The following is a 17,555-nucleotide window of genomic DNA, read 5'->3' on the forward strand; positions in this document are numbered from 1 at the left end:
CCGAATTCCGTCGGTACTACCGAGTACCGATTCATGTAAAATCAAACGGTACCATGTTTCGGTACCTAAACGGCGTTAACTTTAAACTGATCATTGATTTCAACCCGTTTTCATTTGACGTCTTTGATTAACAAGCGTGCTGACGATCGCACTATTTTTTTAAATGTATTTACCTCCTCGTCTGGTCCTGTCTGCTCACCGCGGCCACTAGCCACTAGCTGCTGCCCTCGTCCATCGTGGAACAGAGACCAACAGCCGGCTCTAGGTCTTCTAGCCGCCAGCTACTATCTCTCCAATGTCTCTACCCGGGCTTGGCCTTCGTCTGCCTCCAGATTAGACCTTCCTTACTCCGTTTGCTCTCTCCATTCATCCGTAGACTTTTCATTAGCAGCTAGCAGCTAGCTGCTGCATCTCTGGTCCTCCGCTAATACTCCGCTCTTCAACTCAGGAATATTACCTGCCACTTAACTCCAAACTGCCTCGCTGAAATTAAATCCCTCGGACTCCTGCGTCATCCTCGATATGTGCACAGAGCAGCCCGACTCAACTTTGTTTATTCCATCATGCTATGCCCTCAATACTGTCTGACCGGTGCTGCGCCGCACAGCTACGACGTCATCACAACAAATCACACGTGCACTTGCAACTTTTTTTTTTTCTCCTCCGTGCACCTGAGAGCGCTCCTCTGCATTCTTTGATAGCACTGCAACCTTCATGTTACAAAATGTACGTTCACTCAACAATAAAGCACTGCTCATCCTGGATTTTATATTGTTTTGATATATTTTTTAAAGTTTATATTTTGAGAAATAAATATGTTACGCAAAAGTACCGAAAATTGGTACCGTTGAGTACCGGTACCGATTCCCAGGTACCGGGTATCGGTACCGTATCGATTCAAATGTGAAAGGTACCCATCCCTACTCTTGACACAAGCTGTTGTCGTCTCAAAACGCGACTACTGCAACGCCCTCCTGGTGGGCCTGCCAGACTGCACAGTAAAACCCCTTCAGATGATCCAGAACGCGGTGGCGTGCCTGGTCTACAACCAGCCAAAAAGGTCACATGTCACACTGCTGCTCATCAAGCTCCACTACCTGTTGCGACCCGCATCAAATTCAAATCTCTAATGCTGGCCTACAAAGCTGTTTCCGGTACTGCACTCACCTACTTGAACACCCTGATTCAGACATACGCTCCCTCACGACTGTTGCGCTCTTCCAATGAACGGCGCCTACCAGTTCCTACCAGAGCAGGGGCGTCCCTCTCTACCTTTAAAAAACTCCTGAAGACCCAGCTCTTCAGAGAGCATTCTCTTGCATCCTCACCTTCTCTCATAGCACCACACGACAATTCTACTCCTTAAAGAATCGTCACTAGTACTCCCACCAGGGACGCTGTGGGTGTTGGAGGCCCGTGGGGCTGCTTGGGGTCGGCAAAAGGGCCTTTCTGTTTGCATGAGAAACACCAGTTTCTCTCAAACCCCTCCTACCTTTCTCTCTCTGTCTCTCACTCACGGCGCACACTTGGTTTGTACTTTAATGTCAAACATGGAGTGGTCAAACATAAGCTTGACATGAGATAAAAGTTCAAAGGGATTCTATACAGGAATAAGACAAAACTTTGTAATATATAACTGGGTAAATTCTTCTTCTTGTATCTTTAAACTACAAACATCACTCCTAATTGTTTGCAATAAGAAATTGCAGTCCATTCATGCTGGTACATGTACATAAACTACAATATCTGTAATCTCACACCGTCCTAAAGCCTTCTCACACACTTGCAGACTGACACGGGCCCCTCCAGCTAGCAGCCCATCTCTGGAGTCAATCAGCGAGGGGAAATACCTTGGCCTGACAGGACCCCAGAGAGAGCAGGAGGAGGGAGGAGAAGAGGAAAGGGCCTGGGCCTCAAACCCCCACAGGAAACCATTTTTCTCAGCCCTGTTGTACTGTACAGTGCAGGCAGCACCTCAGCCAAACCACTGACACAAATATCGACCAACCAAGGGCCAACAAACCACATTCAAGTACCAACAGCAAGTGCGATGACAGCTCTGATTTCTCAGCAGTAATTCTCAGAGAATGTGCGTGAAGTTGTCCAGAGCACAGGTAGAGAAATAAGGGCCAAAAATGTTATTTGTGATCAAGTCAAAGCAAATTGGCAAATACTGTGCAGTTCATATGTACACTCACCTGAAGGGGCTGGGAAAGGTTGTAAGGCAGGTGTCAAAGTCAAGGAAAAAGGTAGAGGCCGCAGGGGAGGACAGAAGAAACTGGAAGGAAGGCTTAAGGGAGGAGAACTAGTAGGAAGAAGAGAAAAGGAATGGGAAATGATCAGAGGAAGAGAGAGCATAGCAGGGCAACATTAGTAGCAGAGGTTTTAGCATGGAAGACTAAAGAAGAGATATGCGTCATTCAAAGCCTGGCATAAAGTTTGGGAGGATGAGAAGGAAAGGAAAAGGGAAATAAACTGTTTAAAACAGTCCATGCAGAGAGGGAAACGCCATAAACTGAAAGTTGTTAGTTGTAATCAAGGGAGAATGTCTCATCCTGTTGGTGGAGTTAACCTTCTAGATTCCAAATATTTAGGTTTGAAAGGCATGTTTAAAAAGAAGAAATACACTATTCATTTATTTATTTATCATTGGTTTTTAAGAATTTCTAATGGTTCTTCAATTTAACATGTGTGATAAATGCTTTCATTAGGAAAAGTAACCAAATCCAAGCTAAAAAATTACTGATATTTCATCAAAATCTCTTTATTCTACATTAATTTCTAATTTAGGCAAAAATAAACTATTTGCACTAACCAGATCCTGTAAAAAAAACCATTAAATTCTGCATTCATTGGTGCAGCTGAGAAGCTATGAATGATTCAGCTGAGACCGAGAGGCAAATGAGAAAAATTCAGTAAATGCTCAACTGAACTGCCTGTTGTTTACACAGGAATAAATGCCTGAAACTGTTTGGGGTTCAGAGGTTTAAGGCAACAAGTTTGATTCCTTTAAATGTATTAACTTGTGTTTTTAAATTGCTTATTTAAAGATGTCTTGTCAACACACACCATATATTAGAGATGATCCACTTGAGTGGATTACCTCTAATACATTTTCTGGAAATCAACACACCAGGGAGAATACTTCCAACTGATGATTAGTTTTAATGGACTGAATCTGACTTATTCAATGAGTCATTGCTGGAATATAAAACCTGATATTTAGAAAATCCTTTGGGATTTAAAAGCAAACTGTAGATTTCAAATGATTCTTTTAATGTCTGTTATTGAAAGTACACAGTTCATTTGTAGTTTAAAGCACTGTCAAAATTGAATTTAAAATAATAAAGCATCAGTTTCATAAAGTTCGTTTTTCAAGATACAAATCATCACTAACTAATGACATGGTGCAAGCAGTCAGTGTAATTTAGGATTAACAATCATTATTTAAAACAAGACTGACCCTCTTTAAATTTAATTTACAACAAAGCCTCACATTACAACACAGCCGTGTGGAGAGAACAGCTTAGCGGGCTTAACAGGAAACATCTGGAGCTGCTTGAAGATGTCCATGGTGTGTGTACCATGCATGTTACATTCCCTGGTCTCCCACATATCAACCAAAGAGCAACAACATCTGCTCCGGATTGGCATTGCATGAGATAAAATGACATGTCTAAACATGAAAACTATTGGCCTTTCGTCAAGAGAGAAAGGGAAATGTAACAAGAATAGTCACATGCTCGGAAAGACCCCATAGCTAATGCATGGCATCAATGCTAATAATTTAGCCAAACCATGTATTATCTGCATCTCTGATGTGAGTCAGTTTCCCAGAGCTGTACAGGAGCAGCCACAGAGCACAGCGTGTTCCAGACCAACTAACAGGCAATAACCTCAGACAGTATTAAAGGAAGAAATCTGCACTTTTGGATACCAGTTTGGCCCTCTTTCATGTATTAGTGTTAAGGATGCATTTTTTTAGACATGGTGTTGACTTATCATAATGAGACCACACAAATACAAAATCACATCAATTTTCAGTGTTTCGTTGAGTGAGGATTTGTTCCAATTGTTGGCTGTCTGCACTTACTTATTAAGTGGCTTTTTCCAGACTAAGAGTGGATTTATTCTAAGGTTAGCTCATCCTTGGATGAAGGATGAGCCCCAAACCAGAAATCCCCCAAGAGGATCATTGATCAAGCCAAGAGATGCTCCATATAAATAAACATGACATCACTTCAATCTTAGTGTCGAATCGACCCTTTTGGGGATATCCATGCGGCCCCTGTAGGGTTTTTCCATTGTTGTAATACCATTCTTCACTTGCATTGTCCATGGAGTGTGGTGTTGTTTTTCCACTTCAGCAAGGGTGGTCTTGTTTGTATAAGAGCATGTAGAAACATGCATGCACTTTTGTCACCACTTAAAATACGTCAGTTATCTTAGCATGTGTTAAACATTAACATCCGACCTGTGTTAAACTGTACGACCTGGACATTTCTATATTATATATTTCTATACAGTGAGACATGAGACTCTATAAAGGACACAAAGGCTTGCTTGTGGAGGGAATTATTTTCTTAACTTTGAGGACAGGAGGAGAGAAAAGAGTGCAAAGCCCAACAAAAGTAAGCAGGCATGAGCTTGGAAGGTTTGCAGGTGTTTGGTCATGGTGTAGGATTTTATTTTCACAAGGGGAAGAGGCGTGTCTCTCTTTCTCTTTGGGAGGCCAGCTAAACCCTGGATATCTGGGCTTTGGCGTCACCACTCCCAAATCTGCTGCACCCCCAAGCCCTCCTAACCTCACACCCTTTTGGCAGCAACTCAGGGAAATAAAGCTGATTCAGCAGAGGAAGAAATGTGTCCGCAGCCAAATCTTTCTTTCCCAGCACACAAAGCGGAGGGGAAGCTTCAACATGTGGCAGTATTTGCTTGTTACTGCCCGTCTACCCACCCCAAATAACAACTCACTCCAACTCCAGTCTTTAAACCTGTTACTCATACAAACCAACCACCTCTCTAAGTGACCACTAAACCCCACAACACAAAGAAAGAGCTGGCCTAAAAAGTAAAAACTTACTTTTTTCATCCAAGAATTTTCAGACTCTTGGAGCTGACTGAAGCGATCAGCCAGTGATGTCTGGATCGCCTCAGATGGTTTTGTCTTCCTCTTCACTCTATCTTTCTTCTCACTTTCACTGGTGAACTCTGAAAGTCTAAAAACGCAAAAAGACACATTAGTTATTTCCCTATTACAAAACACTGCAAGGATTTTTGGAAAGCCTTACAATGGACATTAAAGATATTTAAAAGTTGTTTATTGAGGGTGACCAGTGCTCGGTTTGATGACCTCTTATCTATTATCATAGGAACCAACTACAGGTTGTCAGTCTCAACTGTGACTCTCCAATGAGCGTCAGTCTATGATTTGTGTGTGAAGATCAATAAATATTCACTGTATCTAGCAAGTCACATGTTGGCGGAATTAATCTGCCTCACTACAGCGGTATGAACTCAAAATATTGAGATTCTGCAGTGATTAAATTGCAATTAAAGGGATCAAATGTATCCCGAAATTACTACAATATGATGCAGATTTTTAAAAAGTCTGAGTTCATGCTTTGTTAGGTCTGTCTGCAAGATGAGAAGAAAACAAGTTTTAAAATGTCTATTTTCTGATTGGAGTTCAGATCAATCTATGCAAGAGAATGATTTGCGAAACAGCATGATGCGATTTTTGTTGCATGTTTGAATTCACGCTGTTGCATTGACTTTGTATGTAATTGTGTTGCGTTTGGTGTGACAACAGTTATACACCGTCATAATGCATGCTGTGTTTGTGTACATCCAATGACCTCTGTTTGAGTGAAGAGCCCTGGCTTCCATCCAAGCTGCTCTCCAGCTCCTCAACATCTTCTGACACTGTGGACGTCTTCTCCAGGCTCTCGTCAGGCGAGGGGCTCCGCATCTCCTCAAAGCTCCCTCCACTGCTGCTGCTTCCCTCCCTCTGTTGTCCCTCGATGCTGAAGCACCCTCCGTCTGTGATGTCATCAGTAAATGACTCATCTTCTCTGTCATTTTCCCCGTTGACCTCGTCTTCCATCTCGTCGTCCTCCTCCATCTCCTCCATCTCCTCCTCGCTCTCAGGGTGGCTGAGGGTGACGCTGCTTTGTCGGGCCGTCGCGCAATCCGGCGTGGAGCCCTCGCTGTGGTCGGACTCCACGCTGGTGGAGCTGCTTTTCTTTAGGATTCCCTTGATGCCCCGAGGCCCAGAGTCTTGGCGCTGACGCTGGCAGGGAGGTGAAGAAGGGGGAGAGGCGTCTCTGGTCTTGTTGAGGGGGAGAGCTCTGTCGGAGAGGAGACTGGAAGGCTGCTGTAGAGGCAGAAAGAGAGAGAAAGCTTTATTTTACTACCAGTCATTATATTTATAATATCTGGACAAGACGATTAAAGTTGCAAGACTTCTTAAAGTGTATTCAATGGTCCTTGATCACAGCGGGTAACTCTCTGAACAGACCAGCATTTTCCAGTTTCAGCTCCTTTGCAGTTTCCACATAAACAGTGAAAACCCTCTTTCTTTCGTTCTGTGTTGACATACACAAAGAAATTTCAACATCTAATATTTTTGCTCCATCAAAAAAATCCAGCTTCATAGGTCAGATGAGAAAGTTGATGGGATTAAAAGGGACAGAAGTAAGACTAAAAGAAAACATCAACAGAAAGGATAAAGAGTTAATGGGTAAAACAAAGACACAAACAGCATGTCAAAAATGTTTGTGAAGGCTCAGCCCTTGGCAATAAGTCTCAGAGACTTGTTAGGGGCGTCACTTGTGTTTGTTGTTTTTCCAAGAAAAAAAAAGTTAACAAAAAGCACATGTTTTTGTGTTAAGTAATGTTATTGTATGACATAAGCTACCATAAAATATGAACCGTTTCAAGCAGTGTTTTCCTCGAGTTTGTAAAAGACTTGCATGAACATATTTGGTGGGATGTTCCCCCAAGTAAAGTTTAGGTTTTTCAATAGAAAATATGCAATTTCATTTTGGACCATTATTATTAACATATATCCAACATCTTGGAAAAGAGTTAATTATAAAAAACTATGATCAATTTGGATACTCTCCACCTTGATTTTAGATTCAATATGCTTAAGTGGTGCCAAAACAGCTTGGATGCTGCATCTCAGCATATAATGGTATAAGGGAAATCCTTGTTAAAGATGTCACTATGCATTTATAAAGCATTTTAAAGTTTTGTTTTCTTCAAGATGCAACAACACCACATACAGCAAACATGAAAAGGCAAATCTAAACACATCCTTTTGTGTGTATATAATGCTGCTGCATAGAAGACCCAACAGCAGCTGGAGCAACAGCAGACGTCCTACTGAGGGGTCAGAGATTACGAGGGAGGGCTGATTTAGGAGGAGATGAAGGACGAAGCAGACTGAGTGTGAAAGTGCAACACTGACCAGGTGGTCTTCTTAAATGAAAAACACCAGAGCCAAAGCTTGGGGGCACTTTGTTTGTGCTAGACTGTAAGATGTGTGATCAATTTAAGTTCAGGGTGACGTGATCGCAGTTTGAAACTGTACATTAGTCGCGTGATTTATAATCTACACATCAACTTCAAAAACAAAAACTAAACTAAACCAGACCCAGAGGTAAAGAGAGCCAAAGTTAAGGTGAGTAACAGTTTTGGAATTGGCTCGCATGCAGTGCAACAGCAGAGGTCAAAAAATATGATATTTCCAAAACACAATCCACAGGGATGGCTTTAACATTTCAGTCTACTGAGTTATGGAAACCATGTGGATTTTTTTTTTTTTTTTTTACATAAAAAACATACATGGAAAAAAATACTCACCTTTTCTTCAACAGTGGAGGAATATTCATGTTGCTCCTTCCATGACGTTTCATCTGTGGCCTCTTTATCATCCATTAACTTGCTTGTTGCAGTTTTAGGAAGGCTGAAATATGAGCGGAAAAAAAGATGATGGAAAATGGTGGAAACAGACAGAAAGAGGGAAAAAAATATATTTTGCATAAATGATGTAATGATGTGAAAACGTTTCAGGCATTACATAATAAAACAGCAGGAAAGAGCTGGCTGAAGGTGAATTTAAACCTCCAACTAAGAAATGTAGTATTCATTAGTCTGCTGTGCCACCATGACATCGTCTTGTTATAATAACAATAATCTTATTTATAAAGCACTTTTGGAGCTTAAGGACAAGTTTCCAAATTAAAAGATTTGTAGTATAACAGAAGCCCCCAATTATAACCCCCAGATTCAATAAAAGTTGGGACATTATGGAACAGAATTGGATAATTTGCTAATCCTTTTTGACATATATTCAATTGAAAATCGTACAAAGACAATATATTTTATGTTCAACCTGATGAACTATTCGAGCCCGACAGATATATTGCTTGACTGATATCATCGAGCCGATATTGGCCTATCAAAGGCATATCAGATATGTGCTGTTATAAAAAAAAAAATTTTTGCACAATATATAATGCAGAAAATGCTGCTTGGCACGATTTAGAAATGGTGTTAGCTTTTTTTTTTTTTTTTTAATAGTCAGCAATTGACAGACACTGAAGAGTAATAATTTAAATTTAGCTATTTATCTTATTCCTATTTATTCTTCATTTTCTCAGTTATCACTTGTACAATGTATTACACTGTTAAATATTATTTGATTGAAGCTTTATGTTTGAGTTTTATGTTGTTATTTTCAATCTGTACAGCACTTTAAATTACACTGGATTTGTTTGAAAAGTGCTATATAAATACAATTTGATCGACTGATTGATTGATGATTGGTTGATTTAGGAATGTTTGCAGAGTGGGGAAAAAACAGTGTACAATCCACTTAAAGGGTCTATTTTCATTCCAGCTCAAAAAAATGTCTATATCGGCCACCATATCAGTTATCGATGTATTTTTCCCCCTATAAAATCAGTATTTGCATCGGTCTCAAAAATCCCACATCAGTTGTGCTCCATTACTTGTGCTTTCTGTTTTTATAGGCCATATATAGACAAATGGTTGTGCAAGTGCAAATGTTGATAAGAGAAATAAACATATACATGATCTATTGCTGGTGGTTAAGAATGTAATCAGTTAGCATTTGTCTTTATTAGATTACACTAATGTACTGAGAATCAAGTAGATAACCACCCTCAAATGAATATATTAAATCCATTTGAGTAAAGCTTACAAAGTTGTATTCTACACAACTGCAGATCACTTAGGGTGTTGCCAATATCAATAAACAGTCACTGATATGGCACTTTGTAATCAATGTAGGCTCTAAGCCAGCAAAAATGATAAAGACACTGAACTTAGAATTTACTTAGACGCCACTCAGCTCATAATCACCCCATCTGATGTGAATGTTATGGCCTCTGGAAGGCAGCGATGCTGGGACACATTCACTTTTGCTTTGCTTCTAATCTCATGATCAATGTCTTAATCTGTCTGTATGAAATGTTTGATTGGTTGCCTGCAGTGCAAATGAGCTTTGCTGAAAATGTCAGTGATGACTAATGTTGCAAATGGGTCTGTTCAAACTCCATTTGAGGAAAAAAGGACAAGAATAAACTTACTTATGTCTTTAACCCATTTACACACACACACACACACGCACACACACACACACACACACACACACACAAGGATGTGGGACTTTTCTCATGATACGGATACACTCCTTCTCCAGACCTTTAACTCCAGTGGTTACAGTGCTAAGTACAGTTTGGCTCTCGCTGCTGAAGCTATTAACTTCAGTCTGCTTTGCATCACCATGACTACTACACAACCCTCAGTATTATGTGTTTATGTGTGTGTTTGTCTGTGTGCCTAAGAGAGCGTGAGTGGTATTAAAGGCAAGTTCTGCAGGTTCATCTGGTTTCTCTCTGCAGCTGTTCACATCATTAGACAACCTTTCAATTGGTCTGTAATTACCTCTGCGCTCTGTCTGCTCGGCCCGCGTGTGTGTGTGTGTGTATGTGTGTTTGTGTGTGTTTGTGTGTGTCTGTCAGTTGGTGAATCTGTTTGTTCTATCTGCTAGCGCTGCGGTATATGTCATACACCGCAAACCACAACATCTATTACTCAAATAGTGGAAGAAGACTCCATTCAAAGTTTAACTGTATTTAGTCTGACACTTAACAACAAATGAAGAAGTTTCAGTTTCAGATTCAACAAGAAGTTAACTCTGCTGTGACTTTACCTGGCAGAGGATTCCTCTTCGTCACTGCTCATTAGCTGACACTTCTCTCTATCGTTGGCACGCCGGTCGCTGCTGTCATCCTCTGTCCCCTCTAGTTCCTGCAGGTAGACACAAGCAATAAAGTGAGGATTGAGTTTCCAAAGAAATCCTGCTTACGTCCTACACGAGCAGTAAAAAACAAATCTCGATAAGGGGAGTGAATGAATGAGTGAAGCTCCACCCACACACTTGAACGAAGCAGTTAACCCTTCAAACAGCTCCAGTGCTGTATTGTGTGTGTGATTGTGAAGTGAACCGACCACCCTGAGTACATAGAGTAAAAACTCTATTGCTGGTTACGGCATTTTCCACATTAAAGTAAAGTGCCCTCAAGGGAGCCATTATGTCTTGTTTTTATTTTTATTTTTTTAGACCATCTTTTAAGGTTTAAGCCATTCCTGAGAATTGTGAATAATCATGTCCTACCATAAAAAAACTATTTAAAAAATAAATAAATACAAATAAAATAATAATTATATATAATTTAAAAGCAAAACAAAAAATATTTATAAACTGTTTTCATCTCTTTGCATTTTTTTATCACCCTTGACACAACTTCAAACAATTATCAAAAATATGTTTATAATTTATAAAATAAGTTTATGTCAATATAAAGTTTCTATGGTACACCTCATGTGTGTTATTTGTGTTATAATGGATATTGAATGTTGTTTTTCACAAAAATAAATTACAATATCAACGGAAATTCTAAGTGGACAACATAAAAATACTTTGTGTCCGTTATTGTGACTTTTGGGTGCAAGATTTCACATAAAACACACAAAGTGCAAAGTTGAAATCTGCCTCTTGATCCTACACTGTTTATTTTAGGTTATATCTGGCCACCCTCATAATTTAAAGGAATAAACAAATTCTTATGAACATGTGTTTACTCCGTGTGAAATGTTCCATCACCTTATCATGAAAGGATATTTAGAAGCCACAGGCTTATTTCTTTGTAATATGTACTTTGATATGATGATGTCATAATAAATCATGCTCGCTGGTTCAACTCAGATTTAAGTTGATCTCAGAGAAACTTTACCCTTTCAGCAGATGAATGTGAAAACAGCCACCTGGTGTCAAACTGTGCACATACATCATTCTGCACAGTGAGCGCAAACATCGCAGTGTAGTAAGAAGAAGCAAAATACATTTTATGAGTGGAGGGGAACTTCAAATATTTCTGAAATGGGTCACTGTCCATCTGTCCATCTGAGCCCTGATGGGTAGATACATTGTCATAGATACGTTGATGTAATTGTGAGACTTTTTAAAGCATGCGTACAGTGTGAACTATGCAGCTGTCTAATACCTGTGTCGGTAAACACTTTACCGAGGCCCCGGGGTGACCTGAAGATAAGTGGATCTCCAGCTGTGAGCCAAGCAACGGAAATCAAGTGCTCTTTTCTCACAAAATTACACAGCAAAGCTTACAGAATTAGAGGCCTCTTCCGAACTGACTGATTATAAAGAAGGAACTTATTTTCCACCCAGCGTGAATGCAATTCCTTCTGCAAAACAAGTTTTTATATACTCAGGAAAATCAGTCAGGATATTTAAAAAATAAATGAGCTGTATCTTTCTCCATGTATATGTTTTATTGCCTTAACTAGTGCTGGAGAGCAGACATACTGTAAGCTCACTGCTGCTGGAGACACTGACTCACTGGCTTTCAACAGGGACTGTGGAGGAGAAATGAGCGATAAGGAGAAAGTGGAGACAGCGAGGAGTATCTGTCACTGCTGATGATTTTCAAGTGAGACGCTTAAAATAACAGAGATCTAGGTCAGAATAGAGGACGGAGAGGGCAAAACAAAAAGCAAGTAAGATTGTAAGATAGCCTCTGTCTTCGTGGGGGCCTGTTTTCCCAGCAGGTTTTGCTGCCATCTGGGTTCACTTGACCAACCTTGGCACTGCTCCTGATCCGTGAAGGCCAAGTTAGAACAGCTATTTACATCCAATATCATGGAACCTAACCACTTCTGAAACTTAAGCAGCCTGGGAAAGACAGATACTGTCTTCATTTTTAAGCACACGTGCATGTCTTCCATAGAGTCGGGGGCATTATCAAGCTTTTGTTTCTTGGATGGATCTTTTAGCTCTCTGGACTTCTTGTTCCCATCATAGCTTTAAGACCTCCACAGACTGTGTAAGTGAAGTCATGAGTTTGGCCAAGTTTTCATCCAGGTGTGGGACAGCTCAGTGCTGTATGGAACAGCTCAATTTGTTATTAATGTAGCAAAGATCCTGGAGGGTTTGAAGCCTACAACAGCTGCATTGGAAATGGCTGGGAGTAAATCATGAGGGATATGAAAGAACTGTAACCTCAGACTGTAGAAAAATACAGATATAGCATCTGCAACATCACTCATGAGTTTATAAATGTGTTTTGACGCTTGGATTTGGTTTAGTGTGTGTTGTCATTTGGAGCTAAGAAGTTGAAATTTGGACAAAAGCTACATAAGTATAAAGACAATCACACACACAAAATCAATCAAACAATACTAAATATTTGGATGGAAGGAATTAGAGGACAAATCAAAACACAGTACCTTAAAAAGAGACATCTTGGAAGTGCTCTTGGCTGAGTCTTCAGGCTTCTCATCAACTGAAAAGAAACATACACACACATAAATATGGGTGACAATGAACACAACAGCGTGACTTTTGCCACCGCTTCCTGACAGTTAAGTATCATATGATCATTGTGGTGGAGGGGTAGAGTGAGGATTTAAGTGTGTGTTTGGTATCCACAACATGAGACATTGTTGATGGGTTATGGTGAGGTCAGACATGGTCAACATACACTAGCTTTTTGTTAATGCACGATACAATTGCATGCAAAGACAGAAATGAGCGCAGACACATTCATAAAGGCCGATTTAAATCAATATTCCACCTGAAAAATGACCATTTGTTTATCAAGAACTTCTCCTATGTTACCTTGAAATCATGAAGAAAACTTATTTGTTTAATCAAATGCAGCAAGGCTGTTTGTGTTTTCTGCACTGTGGGAATCATGAGTATAATGCAATTTATCCAGCTGAATGCTCAGTACCTCATAAACTCATGCATTGTCACTAAAATCTAACAATTTACAACATGTCTGTGGTGTCAAAAGAGAGTATAAACAAAGCTTGTGCAGGAATGCTACTTGTCCAGAATCGCACAGAAGAGCAGCGTGCCTGTGCAAGCACACGACGAAGTATTTAAAATACTACATTTTTAGTGGAAATGCATGTGTTTTAGAAGCACTGAGTATAGGATTGGATAAATGAGACTAGGATTATACTGCATGAGCTGTTCAAGAGTATGTAAACAGATGTTCTGATACAGTTTTGCTGTTGTTAAAAGCAGCTTCCATTAATTTCAGTTTAACAACAATTTATACACACACACACACACACACACACACACACACACAGCTTTTTAAGGTCAAGTGTAAGTAACCTTGCTGGTGATAACAGCCTGAAAAATGTAGACAGGAAACCTGACAGGATGTAATCTTATTGGCTTCACCTGTGCTTCTGAATTGTCTGTGGATCAGAAAAAGGAAATGAATGTAGTGATATTTCCCTCGCCTCAGGATGCATTTGAAAAGAGTCACTAGGCACAAGCGGACCACTCTGCTTCTATGAGTCACTCAAGAGTTTATAGTGAAATAATAGATTTCTTAAATAAGAGAATACTATTTTTGTGTGTGCATGTTAGAGAGAATTATGTAATGGGTCTAATCAGGAACAGCACTGATAATATAATCTTTTAATCCTCACAAAAGGAAACTATTAAATTTAATGATATTCTAAAACAACACAAATTTCTTATGTCAGCACACTTAAATCCATTCTCCCACCATGAATCAGTTTTTATTGCCTTTAAAATGAGACATTTGAAACTAAATTCCAAAGAAAACAAATAAAAAAAACATATCCAAATGATGTCTCTGACAAACTCCTCCTTTCCAGTGGAAAAAAAGCTGCTCTATTGGCCTAATACTCCAGATTTTTAATACTCTAGATTTATGTTTCCAAGCTCCCCTGCTGTCCAGAACTAAGCATGATTTAGTTCAGATGATGACACATTACGCATTGCAGACCGGTGATTCCCCGCAGACTGCGCTCTCTTAGTTTTGAATCCAGTCCAATCTTTTTCACATCATCATCCATCCAACGTCCGAGAGAGAGAAAGAAAAACTCAAGAGATGGGGAAAAAAACTCCACTTAAATTCACTGACTTTTCCGTAAGTGTTTTCATCCATCTCAAAGAACTGCTCAGTCAGAGCTGCTGAGAGCTTATCGGATGGGCCTTTGACCTTGTAATGGTCAGTAGAGTCTGCACATTCTGTACGTGAATCATAACCAATATGAGGAGCGGTGTTGAGTTCATCAAATCTGAGTAATGTTTTAGGGCTGAAATGTAATGGAGAGTATTTACTTAAACTGACCTGAAATCATTCTGAATGCACTCTGCATGTGTTAATATGAGCATGAACTGAAGGAGACCTACAGTATGTTCAATATGAACCAGTTGGATGTTGGTATGTTTGCCCTGCTGGCTTGTGGGAGAGCTCAAGCGTTGGGGAAACCCTTGATGTGACCACAAGAGGCGTTCTGGCTCAGATCACTGAATCCTCTGCCAGCTTGGACAGGAAGCTCATCAGCCGTGTGAATGCACCGCCGATGCTCTCACTCTCACGCACATATCTCATTTACAGACCAACACTGACCGGTCTTTGTTCCTCTTTCTGTATCTTTGGTTCTTTCTAGTACAGTTTTTACTCTTATCTTCCAAGCAGAGAGACAGAGAGACACACTGGCCTTGCTGACAGATAATCAATCATTCAAGGCAAAGTGAAGGAACCTCTCAGTATTCTGTAATTTTTTGTAATCAGACTCTTAATTGTTCAAGTCATTACATGTTTGCTTAGATTACCGACGTGGTTTAACAGGCTACATTTAACAAAAACGCGTCATGGGATTTGATCATACATATTTGAGAACATTCTTTTTTCTTTATATGGAACAAAACCATGAAACTTAACAATATTAACATAGGTTTTACCTAATACATTAAACCGGCCGATATGGGATTTTGAAATTAATGCCCATACTGATTTTAGAGGGGAAAATTTATCGATATAGTAATTTTCTGATATGGAATGAAAATAATTCAAAGTTTTTTATGCGGATTGTGCACCAATTTTTCACCACTCTGCAAATGTACCCAGAGAGCTACTTTCTCAAACTTAAAAATTTATTAAATAATATTTGCTATTATATATTATACAAACAATGTATAACATTGCAGTTCTATAAATATAGAGCTATATAAATATATAGATAAATGATAAAGAAAATAAAGAATAAGTAGGAATAAAATAAATAGCTAAATAAACATCATTACTGTTCAGTTTTAGTTAAATGTTGACAAAAAAAATTAAAAGCAAACACCATTTTCTAAATCACGTCAAGCTAATTTTTCTGCATCATATATCATGTATAAAAAGTTTCAATAACAGCATATGTTGGACAGCATAAACACAGATACTGATATGCCTTTGATAGGCCAATATCGGCCAATAATATCAGTCAACTGATATATCTGTCAGGCTTTACTTTACATAATGTTGTTTTGCATATAACTTAGTAACATTGTGTCCTCCCCAGTTTTACCCTCTCATTCAAATATGGCAAAATGCCAAGCTCATGGCCTCAAAACTGTAGCGACACAGTGACTACAACTTCTTTAATGCAGTCTACGTCACTGTCGCAGTCTTTTTGTCTCTTGTGCAGTCAAGCATTTTACAACATTTACACAATTTACACACACACACACACACACACACACACACACACACACACACACACTCACACACTCACACACACTCACACACACACACTCACACACACTCACACACACTCACACACACTCACACACACTCACACACACACACACACACACACACACACACACACACACACAACTGATTGGCAAGTCTGCAAGCACAAGGCAAGACAGCCAAATGAAATACATAAGCAGAGAAGCACACAGGGACAAAGCGACGACAGACAGACTCAGGCTGTGGGCTCAGGTGGCTGAATGTGAGTGGGAACAGCAGCCAGCGGACCATGTGTAAACTTAGCCATTTTCTCCTTTCTGCAACAGCAAGCTCCAAAATTAGTTCATAATGATTGCTGACTGAAACAAGCTTCCAGTGTACTTGCATATGATCAAACATTTGCACAGAAACACACACAAGTGTAAGCGCACGCCCACTAAGTCACGGTCTTTGAACAAAACTCTGCAGACACGTGCCAAACATTATCTACCTTAGTTTTTGAAAAAGAAAACCGCGCTTGGGGCAAAACATTCACTTTGAATTATACGGTGAACCAAATAGAGCCAAGTACATCAGTAGATCTGCTTTCTTTCACTTCTCCTCAGTGGCAGAGTATTAAACAGCCAACATCTATAAACCAGGTAGGTGATCTGACATCAGCAATGAGCTCAGTATTCCTTTAACGGTGAGTAATAGAGAGAGCTTGAATGAGTTCAGTCTGTGGAACAAAAGAGGATCTGAGTGCAGTGAAAGTGGAGAGTTCGTCTTACCCTTTGGCTCCTCTGTGTCATCGGTTTCCAGCAGCCTAGAAGAGACAGAGAGAGAGAGAGAGACAAATGAGGTCACTCCGTAACACGCTGAAGTGATGACAGAAATTATGTGTCGGATACAATTTAGGTTTGCAAACTAGGCAGAAAAACGTGAAAATAAAGTCTTACTTACACAACTATAATCCAAAAATGTACACTCAGGCCGCATGAAAAGGTGTAATATAAACCAAACTATCAACAGAGCTGCAGACAGCCACTTACTGTGCTGCGTGCAATATTCATCTGACAACATTTACTCATGTCGCTCCTCCACTTCCATGTTGGCAGTGATATAACAGCAATGCCTCTGAAGATGGCCACTCATCTCTAAGTAATGGGCGTTAAATATGGATGGGGACAGCAGCTGCCTGTGGGGTAGCAGCGATGATGTAACAGGAGGAGGGGAGAGGACTGCTTCTAACACAATAGAGAGTCGTGGTGGACATCTGGGAGGGGTCAAAGGTTATGGAAGAAGGGGAGCTGGCCCCAAGCCAATCTGCGGGTTCAGGACAAGGTCCAATGCAAAAAATATTTTTAAAGGATCAGTACTGGCTATATACAGTCAGAACCATTTCTGATCTGTACTCCATTAAAACTGCAAAAATGTAGCGTTACGAGG

The 17,555-nt window shown here is 39.9% G+C and overlaps 1 protein-coding gene across 1 annotated transcript in view; it reads right to left on the minus strand.

Annotated features, from left to right (window-relative positions):
- svild (supervillin d) overlaps positions 1–17,555 on the minus strand; it is a 54,296-nt gene that overhangs the window by 18,041 nt on the left and 18,700 nt on the right. The window contains exons 3-8 of the mRNA XM_059324055.1: positions 16,898–16,932; positions 12,841–12,896; positions 10,247–10,344; positions 7,870–7,972; positions 5,859–6,376; positions 5,084–5,219 (exon numbers count right to left, since the gene is read on the minus strand). Coding sequence (XP_059180038.1) covers positions 5,084–5,219; positions 5,859–6,376; positions 7,870–7,972; positions 10,247–10,344; positions 12,841–12,896; positions 16,898–16,932 — 946 coding nt within the window. The remainder of the gene's footprint in view (positions 1–5,083; positions 5,220–5,858; positions 6,377–7,869; positions 7,973–10,246; positions 10,345–12,840; positions 12,897–16,897; positions 16,933–17,555) is intronic.

Source organism: Centropristis striata, chromosome 21 (genome assembly GCF_030273125.1).
Source record: "Centropristis striata isolate RG_2023a ecotype Rhode Island chromosome 21, C.striata_1.0, whole genome shotgun sequence".
In the NCBI taxonomy this organism is placed as follows: Eukaryota; Metazoa; Chordata; class Actinopteri; order Perciformes; family Serranidae; genus Centropristis; species Centropristis striata.